At 42.5% G+C, this 11,755-nt stretch overlaps 2 protein-coding genes across 2 annotated transcripts in view; both read right to left on the bottom strand.

The window, feature by feature from the left end:
- Nucleotides 1-1,760: 1,760 nt before the first annotated feature.
- On the bottom strand, nt 1,761-4,570 carry GNRH1 (gonadotropin-releasing hormone 1 (luteinizing-releasing hormone)). Its single transcript, XM_010024113.1, has 3 exons — nt 4,430-4,570; nt 3,671-3,766; nt 1,761-1,799 (listed from the first exon to the last, which is right to left on the bottom strand). The coding sequence occupies exons 1-3, from the start codon at nt 4,568-4,570 to the stop codon at nt 1,761-1,763; spliced, it is 276 nt and encodes a 91-aa protein (XP_010022415.1).
- Nucleotides 4,571-9,232: 4,662 nt separating this feature from the next.
- KCTD9 (potassium channel tetramerization domain containing 9) overlaps nt 9,233-11,755 on the bottom strand; it is a gene marked incomplete at its 5' end in the record, with an annotated part of 5,526 nt that continues 3,003 nt past the window's right edge. Inside the window, 6 exon segments of the mRNA XM_010024112.1 lie at nt 9,233-9,447; nt 10,237-10,370; nt 10,627-10,732; nt 11,103-11,252; nt 11,349-11,444; nt 11,548-11,615. Of these exon segments, the coding sequence (XP_010022414.1) occupies nt 9,331-9,447; nt 10,237-10,370; nt 10,627-10,732; nt 11,103-11,252; nt 11,349-11,444; nt 11,548-11,615 (671 nt within the window).

The following is an 11,755-nucleotide window of genomic DNA, read 5'->3' as shown; positions in this document are numbered from 1 at the left end:
AAGTCTTAGAGGATTTTGTTTTGCTTTGGAGAAATATGCTCAACACTTGTTTTCTGGAGCTTTTAATTAAAATTTGTCATGCTGTGATAAATTCCTTTAAAAATGTTACAGGCTCTAATCCACATCAGGGAGGAGGGAAACAGACAGCTTTCCATTTCAGTGGATTATGGGATTAGGAAAGGACACCGATTCCAGTGAGAACAGCTCTGTGATCTGCAGTGGCAGAAAACACTGTCGTGTCTATGCAGTGGGTTTGGAGAACCTGCATCTAACGACCTTCACACTGTGCAGCCCAGTGTGTGCTCCACACATGAACAGTGAGTTAGACTTGGAGTGATGATGGCTCACATTCTCTCTCCTTATTTATTTTTATAAGTGTAAATGGAAATAGTAAGTTTAAGATGTCTGTAATTTAACTGTAAGCTTTTTTATGGTGAAAGCATTCCTGACCCATTACTGCTGCCTTCTTTTAATTCTTTTAATTAAAAACCTTCACTATTTAATGTTCACTGTTGCAGACCAAACTATCTAGTGGATCAAGGTGAGCTTTTCCTAGGACTACATGGGAAAGAGAAAGAAAAGGAATAATGGGGTTTCATTGCTGCATGTGCTTTTCAAAGGCACGTGAGGTTCAACTGATGCTGCTCCTGTTAACATTAAAGCAGCTTTAGGACTTGGTGGCACTACAGAGAGTACACAAAGGAGTATAGAGGAGCTTAATAAAAGGTGAAAAGCATCTGTTGATGCTGTGTTGGTCTGACTGTCATGATTTAAGGCTGTCTGAAACCCTGGACATGCCTGACTGCATTCTTCAAACCTGGTTTTCACATGCATGGTCTGCAGTTGTCTGTTCTCTTAAGCAGAGGTGTAAGTCCTCAGCAGCTCTGAAATTCAGCCCCAACATGCATGGTATTAATTGATGTAGTTTTTCACTGTCGGTATTGCAAAGGTTTAATGACATGATAAACCCTGGGACTTGTTCGTCTTGAATTCAGGAGAATATGGCTGTTGTGTAACAGTATTTTGTGAGTGGTTTGAGATCCTGGATGTGATGGTTTGGTTACAAAACGCACCTCTGCAGACTGCAAAGACCTTCTTCTTCTTTTCCCTCTTTCTTTTAGTTCTCTGCAATTGAATCAGCAAAAAATACAGCTTTTAAACTGGCTCTGAAGAGAGTAGGAGCTAAGCTTTGGAAAGGGAGTCTGCATCTCTCTGGGTAAATGACACCTGATTCACTAAGACTGTAAAGCAAGGTGTATAAATTTTCATGGGTTTTAAAATGTATTAACTGTTGTAAAGTTTGTAAATACCTTTTTAAAATAAATGTAGTTTTTATGAGTGAACCAGTGAAAAAAAGAGCATATAAAGGTGTTTCATACGAGGACTACAGAAGGGCGAGTGGAATTACATCCCACTTGTATGTTTTATCCAGAGAGCAGTGAGATCAGACACAGCCCTTGGCCAGGCATTGTCTGCATATGTGAAACAAAAGCTGTCGTGTCCAAGTTCTCATGGCAGGACACAAAGCAGACCCTCTGCTGCTGAGTCCCCACCACTGGACTGGAGCGTGTTCTCTTTTACATACAAACTAGTAATGGACACAACAATTATCTTCTACTATTTACGTGCAACTGCAGAGGATTTATTCACAGAAAGCAATCTGAGCAAAGGCCATTTGAAGAGAATTGGGGTTTTGGAAGAGGATTTTGATAGCTTTGACATTTTATGCTGGGTCCATTGTTCCATTTGGCTTCGTGGGTTTAAGTCTTCTTTCGTCTGGCTTCTTCCATCAGACTTTCCTGTAGACACACACATCATATACTTCTTTTAAAGAGAAGAAATAACTCATAATAGGGTTTTAAAGCCTGCTCAGATGCTCATACTGTGGTCTGCATGGGAGGAGGATTAGAATGACATAAATCTGACCCGACATGGTCTCTCTGCCACCTGCCCAGGGATCTGATCATCCAGTATAATGTAACTGACACTTATAATGGCCCTTTTCATCCCAAAGTGCATGACCAACTTCACATCTGTTGGTGGGTCCACCACTGCAGCAGTCCTTGGAGTGCAACCGAGCAGCTGTTGAGCACTACACTTTGACAGCAGCTCAGGACAAGCAGCATGAACTTGCACAAAGCAGCATTTCTGTGAGCTTAAGCAGTTGGCCAAGAGAGCAGAGACAAGAAAGCAAAAGCATCACAGGGTCATTACGAAGTGGCACAGTTGCCCTGTTATCGTTCTCTGTGTATCTTAGTACTGTTTGAATGGAAACTGCGTTCCCGTGTCACATCCTGCTGGATCTGGTCTCGTGTCTAGGTTTATTTCTGTATGTTCTTGCCTCAGAGCTGAAAGCCTGAGGTGTTTTGGGTGGATGCACTGGCTGAACGTGTTCTGGTTTGCCCTGATGTGCCTTAGCCAGGTGTGTTTTTGTCTGTGCTCACTACCAGCTTCTCCAGGAAATGATGAAGATAATTGGACAAGTTTTTTCCACAGGGTGGACCATTCCCAGACACCTCCCCTTTCATTGCATAAGATTCTTGTAGCATCTCCAGGAATGTGTTACATTGGAAAAGCTGCATCTGGAAGAAGCATTACTTTGTTTTCAGTGTCATCAAGCAGCTAGAAATAAGGCCACATAGTTCAGACTATGCTACAGGTCTAAGATATGCAAACTAAGGGTTCGATGCTGAGGTTTAGAAGCTTTTATACTGATGTGCAAGATTAGCAGCAAACCTGAGAACTGGGTTGGAAAAAGAATCCTAGAATAGTTTGGACTGGAATGGACCTTAAAACTCATCCAGTTCCAACCCGTCAGGGACACCTTCCACTAGAGCAGGTTGCTCAAAGCCCTGTCCAACCTTTTATGTTCCATTTTATGTTCCGTACAAAGAGGTTTAAAGATGACCTGAAAAACACCTTTTTGGGTTTAGGTAGTTCAGGTAGTTCCTGCATGAAAATCCAGCAGCAGCCAGGCCCTGCCCTGTGTGTAGCACTCTTACTGAGTGTATGAACCTTCATACAGGCCAGGTTCCTCAGTGAAAGCTGGAGTGTGTACTTGAAACTTCTGCTCTTGGCTTCACAAACAAAGTACAGATTGAGAGTTCCAACTTCTAGGACAGCTCAGAGACACTTCCCGGGAAGTGGTGACCATCTGGCCCCATCAAGGTGTTGCTATATTAATTAAAGAGCACATTTTTGCTTAAGAGTATTCTTTCTGTGGCAGTTAGTTTGGATGTGAAGTCTCTGCTGTCATGGCATTAGAGCATCTAATGGAAAATCCATTTCCCAGCCTAGGGACCTTGGGAGCAGCAGCTTCCATATGGCTTGATCCTTCAGCTGGCAAAGAGTGCCTTTTGAAGTTAAGCATCTGTGAATGCTGCATAGATTTATATTAAGGTAGAATGTGTTTGACTTTGTTTTGGTTTTGATTTAGTGGGTAATGACATTGCTACACCGGAGCATGAGGATAATGTAGCCCCGTCCCAGGACCGAGGTACTGGAGGATGATGCAGACATTGGGGCAGAGCCAGCATTGCCACATGTGAACTGAACTTAATGCCTCTTCCTCCTCCTCCACCAGCCTTTTTTCTCTTCCCTCCATGTACATTCCCAGCCTGCACCCATCCCCTAGTTTTCCCATAGGGATAAAATTACAACCATTACTCACCACGATTTCCTTCAGAGCACTGAGCCTGGAATGCTGGTACGAGCCTGGGCACTCCGTCCTCGGCACTTCCCTGATTTTTTCCATGTCATTTGCAATCTGAAGTGGGAAGTGATACAGCCTTTGAGAAAGGAGATGTTTTTCTGCTAAAGCAACTCTACCCTGGTACAGATGAAGAGGAAACTGTTCCACTGCACAACTTCCATTCACCTCTTTCCCAGGTGCCACAGCCAGCTTAAAATCAGGACAGTGGAACTACCTTTACAAGGGACTACATGTGATGTACTAGAAAGGGTGGGAAAACCACTGGGGGACAGAACCTTCCACATCAGCTTTGTCATCTAACTGCTGACCCTCTAATTCATGGACAGCCACCTCTTGCCACATCTCTGGATGAATGTTGTCTAAAACAGCCCATCAGAGTATTGGCTGAAATGCAGGGAGAGAATGGAATCAGGTTTAACCTGGAAGTCAGAGTCCATCTCTCCTTTGGAGCAGGCTGCCCAGGCCTCTCTGTCTTCTGGTAGAGCTGTCAAATGTCATCTCACCCTAACAACAATTACTTTCCAATTACTGCTTTAAACAAGTGTGTGTGTATGTACATATGTACAGATACATAGACATAGAGATATATTGATATATAGATATATAGACAGACACACATATACACGCTGAAGTGATGTCACCTCTTATTTGCTTGCATCTTTTACAGACAGGGGATCCTAGATAAAGCAACAGGGTGTTCTACAGTCTAGAACCCACCTCCTGAAATGATTCCATCAGGTTTTCGGCGCTCCGTTTTCCTCCTGGTTGCAGGCCATAAGACCAGTGTTGAGCCAAGCAGATTTCCACAGACAGGACAAACAGGAGGACACTGACAAAGATCTTCCTGGACTTCTCCATCCTGTGAGAGAACACAACAGCTTTCTGATTATAACAACATTACAGCTCCATTTTGATCTTAGAGAATTATGGAGATGTTGCAGTTCTGGATCTCCAGTTCTGATCTTCTGCACCCCAGTGGCATTGTGCTGATGTGGGAGCTGGATTTTGAGCCTCTCCAAGTGTGGATTAGCTCCTTATAAAAAGATTTAATATCTGAAAAATCTGGATGAAGATCTGAATTAGGATTTTTGATCACCCTTTCAGAGCTTTCAGAATGTCTGGACCTCAAAGGTTCCATGGAAGTCCCTGTTGGGGTTGGACAGATGTGTTAAGTTCAGCCAGTTTCTGTTCTAATGTCCCTGCTCCTTAAAAAGTGCTATTTGCAGTCTCTTCTAACACAAGTTTCTTCTAATACAGGTACCTGTAAGCACTGAGTAAGTAAGAAAGGAACATGGTACGCTGTTCAGTCCCCTTACCTGCTGGCTGAGAGAGGTTGCAGAGTAACTCCAACTCTTCTCCGTTTGAAAATGCCCTGTGAGTGTGCTTGTCTCACGTTTTATACACAACCACCCCACGGCCAAACCCTTCACAGCAGGTCACTTTATCTAATTCTATCTCCCAGGCTGCAATTTTGTTCTTAAAAGTGCTGTAATGCAGCAGGAGTAAAGCACATAATTGGAACACCCCTGTGTAGCTATTAAACTCAGCTGGTTTCTCTAAGAGTAATAAAAATAACAGCCTTTCTTTAAGAGGCTATAAAGCTGCCATTCAAATCCAGCTGATTGCTGCTGCCCCATGGAAAATACAGAATCCTTCCTTGCAGTGAGTTCTGATTTTTAAGTAAAAGTTCTTGGGTGATGTTGGAAGTTGTTGAGGAGGTCTTGAAATGGGTGAGGAATTCAGCTTAGTCTTTCTCTGTGTTATCAGGCAGGAAGGAAACAGTTCTTCCGCGCTTAAACAAGAGCCTGTGATTTGACGTGCACAGAGCTCCTCCAGCTCCAACCCCTGCCCCGGGCAGGGACACCTTCCACTAGAGCAGGTTGCTCCAAGCCCCTGTGTCCAACCTGGCCTTGAACACTGCCAGGGATGGGGCAGCCACAGCTTCTCTGGGCACCCTGTGCCAGCGCCTCAGCACCCTCCCAGGGAAGAGCTTCTGCCCAAGAGCTCATCTCAATCTCCCCTCTGGCAGGTTAAAGCCATTCCCCTTGTCCTGTCCCTCCATCACTTTTCCAAAGCCCCTCTCCAGGTTTCTTGTCAGCCCCTTTAGATACTGGAAGACTGTAACAAGGTCTCACGTGTGCATTTAAGGATGCATGCTCTTCAGTCTTGAGAGTGCATGCGCTGCAGTTGTACGAAGGACTTGGCAGCTATTTGCATGCAGGAGTTAAATTCAGCAATTCTGGCTGCAGAAGTGTATTTTTTTTACCCACCTGGCAGCTATTTCGACTTGCTCTGCATTGTTTTATGCAGAGTTGAATGGATCATGTTCAGTGTTCTTCAAACTTCCTCTCTTCCTGCTCCCATGACCTCTTTGGCATTAATGGATTAAAAGTAATTTAAAAAGTAAATAATTTAAGGAAGATTTAGTGACTAGCAAAGAGTAATTCTTCCTGCTCTAATGCTCCTCCTACTCATGGCAAGAGTAGCCAACATTTAACTTCAGCTGATAAACTGATCAAGCTGTGAAAATAGTGGTTTCAGTAGGAGAAATGTTACCCCTGCGTAGGCATATGGCTTTAGAAGGGAGGTTTTCCTGTAGCTCCTTTCTTCCCTGATGAGCCTCCCAAAAATTAAGTTTATTTTAATGTAAATAGATTTGTTCATCCTGAGGGATGACATTAAAAGAGAGAAGGGGGCTGCTTAGCCCAGTAATTGCACCTCTTATTAACCCACCACTTTAACTCAGTCTAATGACGAGCCTTAACATCTTTCTGCAGCTGTGTTTCTCCACAGGTTTCTGTTCTAGCTACAGAGCTGACCTACCAAAGAGTGGCAGGAAGGGCACGTAATTGTGTTGGTAGTGAGCTGTTGTGCATCTCTCAAACTCTAAGCCACAGCTAGTAACTTACATAAAGGAGTTGGGAGGTTAAAAAACACATTACAGCTGCTTTTGTTTGCCCACCAATACTTTTAAGGACCAGTATAATGGAAACCAGTAAACCCCACTGATTTTGGCAGCATTCCTAACCTCAAGATGTGTACTGGAGGTGAGAAACTCCAGCTTCTCACTGGATTTTCCCGTTTTGTTCTCAACGTGCTCTACAGCACTTACACAGATGTGCTGTGTTTGTCCTGTTGTGCCACAGTTATTTGACTGAAATAGTGAGCACTTCATAGACCAAAATCAAGGACAGGGGTTTTTTCTGTGCTTTGGCACTTCCCTGTGAAGTTTAGCTGCTTGTGCTGTGTGATGATCATCTCTAAGTGTTCTAAATGGTGCACATACCTATGTAAATTCTGACTCCAGCTATTTTAGTAACCAAATAGGAAGGGTGGGATCAAAGAAAAGCTGGGAAGTGTTGCAGATGAATGACAAGTTAAAAACCCAATTGCCTGTGCAGAAGTAAAGACATCTAAAACTCAGACAGCTGATAAAGTAAGTGCTCAAGTGTGGATAACTCCCAGTGTACAACAAGACAACCAAGACACTTCTATATTTCACACTTTTATTAATGCAATTTAAATTAGGCTGGAACCTGCAAGTTCTGAATAGGCCACGCTGGGCTATTCATACAGCTTTGTCATAGCAAAAGAGGTACCTCAAGTTCAGCTGTGAATGAATGATGCCACATGCTGTGATTATTCAAAACATAGTGCTTCAGTGAAAGTTCAAATATAGTTTATACACAGTGATTATGAAAATAGATTTTTTTTCCATACAATATTTTACTTCTGCTAACTACAAAATATGATAAAGAAAAATAATTCATTTATTTCTCTAGCCCTAGGAATCTTCTTCTACTGCAACATACACATCACTCTCGATGAAAGCGATGAGGTGGGAGAAAGGACTCCAAAATCACGCTCAACTATTTCCCTTGAATCTAGAGTTGTATTTCACCAAGGATTTGGTGTTGTCCTGGAGCCAGATCAAGAGGCCTGGGAATCTTGAGGAAGGAAAATCCCAATCCTGACCCACATAACACTGGGATTTTGAGTCCCAGAAGTTCATGACATATGCCTGAGTCAACCCTACTTGAAAGTAAGGGAGAATCCAGCAATTCCCCCCAACAAATCATACGCTGGTCCTGAACTCCTCTTTCTTTATCAATGGCAAAGCAGCATTTTCGTAACAACTACTGAGACAAGAAGAGTTCTGCTCAGAGGACAGGAAATCTGCACTGCAAGTAAAACCCACCCAAGTGACAAGCTATTGCCAACAGTGTCACATTCTGTAAGTTTTGGGATACATTGGTTCTGAACTCCCAGTAATAGCTGTATTTGCTTAGATTCAAGGTTACTTTTAACTTTGGGGTGTTTTAAGTAAGCATCTGAGGTAAGAGTTCTTGATGCACCTTCTTTTTTTTGGTATAGTTTCTTCATGTGCTTTTTGATTGTGTATATAAAATAAACGTGCTAGATGAGAACTAGATTGACACTACAGTGGAAACAGCTTATTAAATGAAGTGCACCACCACTTAAAGAGATGCTGTGAGGCTTTCTGCACTGCAGAAGTCACACAGTTCCCTATTTGCTCACAGGTAAAGCAGTTGTGGAAAGGGTACTCTGCCCTACGCAAGATGCTTTTAAAGCCACTTTAAGCAGGCCTAAAGTGGAACACTTAAGATCTGGCTGGGAAACGGGTTATGCCCATGCTTTTAAGGATTCAGTGTACAGGAGTATTTGCATAGTACATTGAGGGGAAACTGGTGCTATATATTCATATACTGGAGTAACAATGGGAGGATGGAGCAAGTGCTGTGGCCACAATGCTTATCTCTACTTTGGTGACAGTATTGTATTTCCCTATGTACATTTAATTCCCCACAAAGAATGAAAACTCTCCAGGTACTCCACTTTGCAGTGGTTAGGACATCTGAAAGCGAGAGAATTCTTCTTACCAGCTGTGACCGATAGTGCAATTTCACACTAATTTGGAAAGGATTAAAGAAGACATCCAATTTCTGAGCAGGGGGGGGTTGAGTTGCTGCGTAGGCAGATCCCTGCAGTGGAAGCAGCTTCCCCTGCACAGTTTAGAAGATGATAAAGCTGTTCTATACCTGCATTCAAACTACTACAAGGCAATATATTACCTGCGATGACAGTTAACTACTGTTTTCACCCCAGAAGAGTACCTGAAAACATCCTGTGGACATTGTCTAAACCACATGAGTCATTTAACACGCTGCATGAATGAAGAAACTAACTGTAAATACACTAGCCTAACTGTAAACCTGAACTTCGTTGCTACTATACATGAATAACATTTTCTATTCATATTGCAGCTACAGATTTAATAAATAGAATTGCATATATTGTGCTTTATAAATTAAAATGCATTCCAAAGTGAGGCAATGCTAAACAATGAATCTATTTAACCCTCCCCCCCAAACCAGCCCATTTCCTCACTCTGTTCACAAAGGTAGAAACAGACATTTTCTGTTCCTACCTTTTAAGCAAAACCTCCCTCCCCCTAAAGTGATCATAGAAGAGTTTACTTAGGCACTACTGCAAATGCAAGTTGTCTAATAATCATTACTTCTAACTTAATAAGGGGAGGAGGTAAAGAAAGTCACAATAAATGTTCTGATTCCTTCCTCTTCGGCATATTCTCTTCCCTATCTGACGCTCTGGGACATGTGCAGAGGTGTCAGCATCTCTTCAAAGATAGCTCCTTTTACGTTAGATCCCCTCAAGTTAGCTTCTTGTAGATCACAACCTGATAGATCACAGTTCTAAAGGGTAGAAGAAAAAATCAATGTTAATTGAACATACCCAGAACCTAGTTCAAAACTTCACCATTTATACAGAAACCACATCTACCTCCAAAAATTTCAGTGCAAACTTCTCGTCTGTCTCTCAGGTTCAGAGTTTTATTTACTTCTTGTGAGAAGTAACTTTCCACAGTAGCAGCTGGAGTTATTTTGAATGTTGTTAAGACTTAAACTCTTCGTATCAAATTATCTTCCAGGCGTTACTAATGCTTGCTGAACACAGCCAGGAAGAAGCTGCCTCTTGCAGTCCCACCAAACGTTACTCTGAATACTTCTCTAGTACTTGAGGAAGAACAGCCACATACACAGCTTGTAGAGCCAGCTAGCTTGTGTTTCTAACTGTGACAGCAGTGTATCACATGCCACCAGTCAGGTAAGATTCCATCACTGTCTTACAAATGGTGTCTCAGGATCAAAAAAATCCCCCAAAACCCAAGCAACTGAGTTTCTCTTAAGTTCGTCAGTGATGGGATGATCTCATGCTAAGAGTTAAGTTTAGCAATGTTTCCATGCATCACTTTTGAGATGATACAATCCATTCCTGTGGCTCTGGGGTGCTGGCAAATCCAAGACATTAGACTCACCTTCCAAAGTGAGGCTAGAATGAGATGTGATTCCTTACATCATCCATAGCTCACTAAGACTGAAAAAAGACTGGTTCACTCTGTCTGGTTTGAAGCTGGAGACCTCAGCCAAAAGCCAGCAATGACTCTGCTGACTAGTTAGTATATTAAATGAATCGTAACTCACTTCCAAATCAGTTCCTGCCAAAGTTGCTCCTCTAAGATTACAGTTTTTTAGTTTTGCATTTTTCAGCGTTGCAACTCTTAGATTAATTCCTGTCATTTGGCTGCCTTCCATGTCCACACCTTTCAGGTTGGCACCTAAAACACACAAAGAGTAGTTTCATGAGGAGAAACAGTCAGAACCACAGCAGCTCCAGAACAATGCTTCCTCAGAGCCATGTAAATTGATAGAGATCAAGGTAGAACTTGGAACTGGATGATTATATGGTCACACATTCAGTCCTGTATTTGTGGCCCCGTCTCATGAAGACATGGATTGTACAAACCACAGCAAACCTTTTACGTGCCAGTAGCTTTACAAACACGTGGTTCAGTTTCCACAAAACCTCCTTACCTTCCAAATTAGCTTTAAGGCCTGATGGATCTTCAAAATTGCACCCTTTTAGAGATGCTCCTTCTGCATTGGAACACAGCATTTTCACCCCTTGAAGGTTTGCACACTGGTAGAGAGACACATCAGTGAGATTGGTGAAAGCTCAAAAATGAGCAGTATACCAAGAATGAGCAGGGAAGACTTTTCATTTCTGTTTTGGAAGTGAATCCTATTAACAGCCTTGTTACTGTGAGGAAGTGCAAGAACTTGCTGTACGATTACTTCTCTATCATCAAGAAGGCAGACAGTTATTACTCAGTGCCTTTTTTCTCCTTTTTTTACCTTAGATAGCATCAAAAAGCTTGTGAAGTGATCTAACTAGAGCAATCGCAGAAAATACTGAAGAGCTACATGGTTTACATTTATCTGCTTGTTCCAATTCCTCTTCCCTTAAAATAAAGGACAGCCTGGACTTCCCAAGACACAGCAGCTCTTACATCAAGCACTGATCCGGAGAGGTCGGCTCTCTCAAGATTGGCACAGCACAGGTTGGCGTGCGCCAGGTTGCACCGGCTCAGGTTTGCCATCTTGAAGTTGATGTATCGAAGATCAAGACGTGAAAGATCTGCTCCACTGAAATTGAGACCCTAAGAACAAAACCAGAAACCCCAGAATGATGCTGCAGGGCATTTCCCCACCAGACATCATCACTACAGATCAAGACAGAGTCTGCATCTTCCCACCTGACAGCGCAGCTCGGACTTGGTTGGGGTTGCCAGCAAGAATCGGACAAACTCCTTGCGAGATATAGGAGAATGATCCTCAGCTGGCTGTGAATTCTGTTGAGAGAGTTGTTTAAAAGCTAATATAGATAGGACTAACATTACATATTGCCTGGAAGAATAGGGCATGTGCAGTCATGTATTAAAGAAAACGAATTACCTTAATAGCTATTTCTAGATGTTCAATTAGTGAATCGATACCAAAAAACCTGGCTTCTTCCAAAACACCTACCAAAACAAAGCAGTATTTGTTATGCACAGGGAGTTGTTAAACAGAGAACACTCTTCTTCCCTCACTGGAGAAGGCCACACTAAGAACATGCCAAAAAGTTTGGGTTAATCCATCCTTACTGGTGGAGAAGCATCAA

This window comes from Nestor notabilis, unplaced genomic scaffold (genome assembly GCF_000696875.1).
Source record: "Nestor notabilis isolate BGI_N333 unplaced genomic scaffold, ASM69687v1 scaffold19131, whole genome shotgun sequence".
Classification (NCBI taxonomy): Eukaryota; Metazoa; Chordata; class Aves; order Psittaciformes; family Psittacidae; genus Nestor; species Nestor notabilis.
Note: the sequence above shows the minus strand (reverse complement) of the source record. Positions and strands in the feature narration are given on the sequence as shown.

Excerpts from the sequence above, each read along its gene's own strand:
- GNRH1 (XM_010024113.1), bottom strand. The coding sequence starts at position 4,570 with ATGGAGAAGTCCAGGAAGATCTTTGTCAGTGTCCTCCTGTTTGTCCTG. Across the intron at positions 3,767-4,429 it reads TGATGGAATCATTTCAGGAG|ATTGCAAATGACATGGAAAA; the intron begins GTGGGTTCTAGA and ends TTCCCACTTCAG. Across the intron at positions 1,800-3,670 it reads GTGCTCTGAAGGAAATCGTG|GAAAGTCTGATGGAAGAAGC; the intron begins GTGAGTAATGGT and ends GTGTGTCTACAG.